Source organism: Trichechus manatus, unplaced genomic scaffold (assembly GCF_000243295.1).
Source record: "Trichechus manatus latirostris isolate Lorelei unplaced genomic scaffold, TriManLat1.0 scaffold00208, whole genome shotgun sequence".
NCBI classification, from domain to species: Eukaryota; Metazoa; Chordata; class Mammalia; order Sirenia; family Trichechidae; genus Trichechus; species Trichechus manatus.
Window position 1 is genome coordinate 2,930,531 of NW_004444144.1, and position 6,673 is coordinate 2,937,203.

The 6,673-nt window shown below is 42.1% G+C and overlaps 1 protein-coding gene across 1 annotated transcript in view; it reads right to left on the reverse strand.

The window, feature by feature from the left end:
• The window catches only part of DNAH6 (dynein axonemal heavy chain 6), a 349,864-nt gene that overhangs the window by 125,263 nt on the left and 217,928 nt on the right, over nucleotides 1–6,673 (reverse strand). The window contains exons 53-56 of the mRNA XM_004388248.1: nucleotides 5,838–5,961; nucleotides 4,306–4,502; nucleotides 2,792–2,995; nucleotides 1,960–2,085 (exon numbers count right to left, since the gene is read on the reverse strand). Of these exons, the coding sequence (XP_004388305.1) occupies nucleotides 1,960–2,085; nucleotides 2,792–2,995; nucleotides 4,306–4,502; nucleotides 5,838–5,961 (651 nt within the window). The remainder of the gene's footprint in view (nucleotides 1–1,959; nucleotides 2,086–2,791; nucleotides 2,996–4,305; nucleotides 4,503–5,837; nucleotides 5,962–6,673) is intronic.

The following is a 6,673-nucleotide window of genomic DNA, read 5'->3' on the forward strand; positions in this document are numbered from 1 at the left end:
CCCATGATGCACTTTTGTGTTTTTTTTTTTCATTTTATTCTATTTCATTAAAAAATGCCGGTTGAGATCAACTAAATTGATTTCATACCCATGAATAGGTAGAAATAAAACGTGAAAATGGAGAGAGCAGCTGGGGGTACAGTGATAATGACCCCAAGTCACAGAGCACAGGGAAGGCCCAGTCAGAGTGCCCGGTCAGGGCCCACCGGTCCTCTCAAGAACACCCTGCTGCAGTTAAAAGGCTCGATAGTTACGAGGTGGACCATCAGTCTTTTCTCCACTGCTACCCGAGAGGGAATCTCTCAGGGCTTCCTTTCTCATGAAGTAAACTTGGGCTCAAGAACCCAGTTTGGAGCTAACAGAACTGTGCCAAAGGTTTTGGGAGGCCTTACCCTCTTGAGATTTCAGGGTTTGAGGGAGCTCCTGGCATCCATTACAGAACTTCCCTGTGTTGGCTAAGATCAGAAGCTGTGCATTGAGGGCTTCTTGTGTTCTTCATGGCTGGAGTGGGGAATATGATGGATTTCCCAGGCAGGCAAGGCTGCTCAGACAGTTTACTTAACCTTTCTGTGCCTCAGTTTCCTCACTGGTAAAATGGGATAATAATAGCAACTACCTTGGAAACCCTGGTGATGTAGTGGTTAAGCGCTATGGCTTTTAACAAAAAAAAAAAAAGGTCAGCAGTTCAAATCCACCAGGTGCTCCTTGGAAACTATGGGGCAGTTCTACTCTGTTCTGTAGGGTTGCTATGAGTCGGAATTGACTCGACCGCAACGGGTAACAGTACGTTGTAAGGTTGCAGTGAGGATTAAAGAGTTGATATAAAAACACTGAGAACAGAATCTGGCAGGTAGTGAGCATTTAACATTAATTATTCCTAGGTGCCACGCCAGTGCTGCAGCTAATCTGTACCAGGCTAATGGTCTTTTCCAAGCTCTTGCCTTTCTGTTGAAGCAGACACTTCCGTTGTTATTGTTGTTAGGTGCCATCGAGTCGGTTCCGACTCATAGTGACCCTATGGACAACAGAATGAAACACTGCCCAGTCGTGTGCCATCCTCACAATCATTGTTATGTTTGAGACACTTCTAAAAAAAAAACAAAACAAAACCAAAACCCATTGCCATCGAGTTGATTCTGACTTATAGTGACCCTACAGGACAGAGTAGAACTGCCCTATGGGGTTTCCAAGGAGCAGCTGGTGAATTCGAACTGCTGACCTTTTGATTAGCAGCCAAGAACCTAACCACTGCGTCACCAGGGCTCCAGGCATGGTTACACAGAGACTGGCATCTCAGCACCCTGTGTGTTCCTTCAAAGCTTTAGTCACAAGTTCTCTTCCTTCTCCCCTCCCTCTCACCCCCCTTTTTCTGTTTATTATCTCTGTCTCCAACTAGATTGTAAGCTATTCGTGATAGAAATCACATCCATGGTGTGTGTCATTGGTTCTCAAATAATGTTTGCTGAATGAGTGAGCAATTTAAAAAACATCCATTCTCTGAGTGATAGCTGAAGAAATAGAGCACCTAGACTCAATAAACATTTTTCTTTTCTTTTACAAAAATTCATTCTTATCAGTCATTACTTAATCTAATTCTGACCTTATATCCAAGTAGAAAATAATGTTTATATCCACTGGAGTGCTTTATAAGTTTCAAATCAATTTTCAGGGCAGCTAACCATCAAGAGGCTCAATGAGGCCTGAGAATCAGCAGTGTCAGGAAACAGAGGCCATCCCACTTAGCACCAAAACAGTGTCTGAGAAGGGAGAAATTCATTCAATAGACAGACTCCTCCCTGAACGTGAGTGTATTGTTTCAGGAGCAAAGCAACTCGTTTGGCCAACTTGAAAATGGAGTTGGCTGGTGTCTTTGGCATGATGCAGTTATGGCCTGTATGGGATTCTATATCTGATCTGAAAGTTGGGAACTAACATGAGAAAAGAAAGTGAAAAGCCAACCTCCTCCAGTAAGACAGGCAAACCAAGTCGGATGGAATTCTCAAGGGTACGTAGGAAATTACTATCTGTAAGCTTGATGATCTTTAAACCACTTCTGCTTTCCTTGTTTCTTATCCAACGGTTTGCCTGTAGGAGAAAGCACAGAGCAAGACATTTACTTTAGAGTTTTATGGCCAGAAAGTGAAAATTTTTACAATAAAGCTTAACAATTTTTTTCAATCTAAAAACTGTGTTGAAAAATAAAGACAAAGTAAAATAAAAATACACATCCCCCAAATGAAATAATTTCATATCAACTTGTTGTTATTCAAATTTGGAACAAATGAAGAAAAGAGCCATTTAGGAAAAAAGTCATACTTATATTATGGCATTCAGGCTGTCTCCTTTTCACTACTGCTCCCTTCTCCGAGCCCCACTTAGTACAATCTGATCCCTAGACTTAGGGAGTTGGACAATGGGATTCTGTAAACTCTAGACAGGTTTGCTCAAAACTCATCATGCCCTGACTTCATTCTAACCCCTCAGACCTCTTAGCAGCAAGAACTACACGGGATGGTGATTTTCTGTGACTTTCTGCCCCACTAAATAGCAGAAAACTAATGGTTGACTCCTCTAAACAAAACTAATCAAAAGCTGTTATGCAGAATACTTAAATACTTCCCATCTCCACAAAATAAGGGTCTTGAACTAAATGACTCCTAAACTCCTTTCTAGGTCTACATTGCCACGATATTACAAGTATGTTAAATCCCACTCTTATAATTTTTAATAGACAGCACCAAATTAACCAGGGTCAATAGGTCACTCTTTATCTTAGGCATTTGTTGCATACCTGATCTTGAGGATCAATCATCAAAGGCCACCGTCGCCCTTGAGTAACTAGAATGCCATTTTCTGTTGATATCAAGTCACGAGGCAGCCCATCGGTGTTCCACTGCCGTATTTCGTAGGGATCTCCAAGGATGTTAATGAGACTGAAGGAAGTATCGATTGGGATATTCAGAGACAGACAATCGTTGATCCAACACTCTATAAGCTGTAGAAGAAGAAAAGCTGGCTTGTACAGAGTCCAGAGCACTTAGTAAATGAGGGCACACAAAGCGTGGTGGTCAGGAGTAAAGCGTGGCTGGGAGAGCTAAGCCCTACAGTCTCCACAGATGTCCTGCCATCAGAGCATGGCGCAATCACTGCTGAGGCACAAGAAACCAAAGAACCCATTGCCGTTGAGTCAACTCCAACTCATGGCAACCACATGTGTTGCAGAGTATAACTGCACTCCATAGGGTTTTCTTGGCTGTAGTCTTTATGGAAGCAGATCACCAGGCCTTTCTTCCTTTCTTCTAGGTGGGCTCAGATTGCCAACCTTTAGGTTAGTAGTCAAGCACAAACCATTTGTGTCACCCAGGGATCTTGCAGCAAAAGAAGTGAACTAGAAATCAGGAGACCTGGGCCCTAGAACTATACCATTAACTACCTGAGGCTTTGAGCATGTCAGTCCCCGTCTGAACCTCACTTTTCTCATGTGTAAATGATAGAGTTGTCATAGTGATTTTCAACTAGGAGTGTATTGCCCCTCTTGAGAGAGCCTGGAAGCGTGCAGTAAAGTTCTGGGTTATCACAATGACTGGGGGTCACTGGAAGAGAGGGATGCTAAACCTCCCTCATTGTGTGGTACAGTCCTGCACAACAGACCTATCTGCCGCACAAGGCACCATTGGCCCCAGGGAGAACACGGCATTAGATGACCCCTGAGTTCCGTAGTCTGTATGAGTTCTCTACTGTGTTAGGTTTTATAACTCAAGGACAAGGGTGAAACATGTTTAGAAACATTTTTAGAAAGGAATGGCATAGAAATGGCTTTACTATCCCTCCAAATAATTTAATTTCCTGGAAAATGTGCTTAGATGGAACTTCCATTCTTAGATAAATGACAAGTTTTATTCATCGTAAAGATGAAAAATAAATGAACCACAAAATTGTCGCGTGCCCAGCCCTCTGCCATTGCCTAGCCCTCGGTAGCAGTCTCTCCCATTCAGAACATTTCATCCTGGCAGGTTTAGGTGACCATAAGGGTTGGGGACTTACTGTCCCTTTTCCTTCCCCCAGGTTCTGATCCTGTGTAAGTATGTGATGAGCAGCTGCTTGAGGCAGCAGAAGGAAAGGGAGGACGGTGTTAAGGGAAGCCTAGGGGTGGATTTTCACCAGCTGATAGGGAGACATGGAGGGCTGTGCAGTATGTGAATATATTTCCGTCATGGAGAACCTCCATCTGAACACAGGAAAATGAAAACCCTCCACAGTCCCAGCTGATTTTCACCACTCCTTAGAGAAAGCAGATTTGCTCACCAATTGCCTGTATTGGGCCGTGAACGCCCCGTAATAGGCCACACAAGCCGCAGCTATGAACACATTCCCAACAATATTCGATAGCTCTTCCTCAAATTTTTGGATGCTTTCTTCCCATCGAACTTGCTCGTCTCCCAGTGCCGCTGTCAGCTTTCCAGCATGTAAGAGGCGCGCTTGTGTCAGGGCCATGGTCTTCGCTAGAAAATTTTAAGAAAATCAGATGTTGTTATTCAGTATTTTCCTAAAATGTTAACTGTTCCGTGCACAAGGGAACGAAATGCTGCTGGGTCCTGCTCCATTCACATGTCAGTTGCAGATCTGACCACTGTGATCCACAGGGTTCTCATTGGCGGATTTTCAGAAGTAGATTGCCAGGCCTTTCTTCCTAGTCTGTCTTAGTCTAGAAGCTCCACTGAAACCTGTTCAGCATTGTCATGGATTGAATTGTGTCCCCCACAAATATCTGTCAACTTGGCTAGGTCATGATTCCCAGTACTGTATGATTGTCTACCATTCTGTCTGATGTGATTTCCCTACGTGTTGTAAATCCTATCACTATGATGTAAGGAGATGGATTAGTGGCAGTTATATTGACGAGATCTACAAGATTAGATAATGTGTTAAGCCAGTCTCTTTTGAGATATAAAAGAGAGAAGCGAGCAGAGAGACAGAGGGACCTCATACCACCAAGAAAGCAGTGCTGGGAGCAGAGCATGTCCTTTGGACCTGAGATTTCTGTGCGGCGAAGCTCCTAGACCAAGGGAAGATTGATGACACGGACTTTCCCCCAAACTTGACAGACAAAGAAAGCCTTCCCCTGGAGCTGACACCCTGAATTTGGACTTGTAGCCTACTCGACTGTGAGAGAATAAATTTCTGTTTGTTAAAGTCACCCTCTTGGGGTATTTCTGTTAACAGCAGTGCTAGATGACTAAGACAAGCATCACAGCAACACGCAAACTCCACTGACCCATGGGTGGTGGCTGCGCAAGAGATGCATTGGCAGGAATCAAACTGGGTACGTAGGAGGTGAGGCTTCTGCCACTGAACCACCATACCTCACGTTAAAAAGGTACTTGCCTACTTTTGTTTATAGCGGAATTAGCATTATGTAGCTAATGATGTCAGTGTGTCTCTGTGAAACCTCACACTAATTCAGCATTATTTCCCATTTCAAAATTAAGCCCAAGTTTGCCTCTTCCATGCAAAGAGCTCTTTTTTTGTACTCCTTTACTCTGGATAAAGACAGTGCCCTCTCTGTGCCTCTGGAGTATTTATTTTCTGTATCAAATTCATATGCTGCCTTTTGTTATACCATAACATGCCCCATAAAGCCTTGTTCAGATATAGGGTGTTGAGTATATACAATATATGTAGATTTTCTAATTTCATACTAGAGGGCTAATGGACTAAAACTAATGAAAACATATCCTACATGTTGGATGAAAGCTGAGATGTGACTGCTTGAAAAGGCTTTCTACTTTTGCAAATCAGGTATTTCATGACCATTGTAAATTCTGGGAGTTACTTACCCAGACTTTCTTTTTCATTTACACCTTTGTCATATTCATCTTGTAAGGCCTGTATTTGATCTTCTACTTGTTTTAGTAATGCCTGCTTTTCTTTCAGGGTAGCCATAGTAATATCAAGTTCAGCCTAATAAAATCAAGTAAATATTTAAGAACAGCCCCCCAAAGAAGGCCGAATTTGCACATTTATAATGTACATTAAAAAATCTGATTTATATTCCAGTTTTCATATCCAAAAAGATTTTGATGTGATATACAAAATTAATACAAATATAAAGTAAAATATAAGAACAAAAGCAAATAAAGCAAAGTCCAACAAAAGAAATCTTAACAGGAATAGAGAAACAGATGTACCAAGCATTTGGGATGACCTAGTTGCTACAATGGAATATTAAATTTAAATGATGAAACAAGTACCATGCAATAGTGGAAACTAGTATTTCCTAACTAGTTAGTTCTCTACCGCCAGGGGTTGGCAGTGACAGGCTGACAGGCTGCAGGCCAAAACGAGCCTGCTGCCTGTTTTTGTACAGCCTGTGAGCTAAAATGAATGGTTTTTACTTTTTTAAACTTTTTTATTGTACTTTAGATGAAGGTTTACAGAACAAATAGTTTCTCATTAAACAGTCAGTACACATATTCTTTATGACATTGGTTAACAATCCCACGACATGTCAACACTCTCCCTTCTCAACCTTGCGGACCCTTTTTTTTTTTTTTTTTGGTGAAAATATACATAGCCAAAAAAAAGTCCTGGCCCAGATGGCTTCACTGGAGAATTCTACAAAACATTCACAGAAGAGCTTGTACCAGTTCTACTCAAGCTATTTCAGAGCATA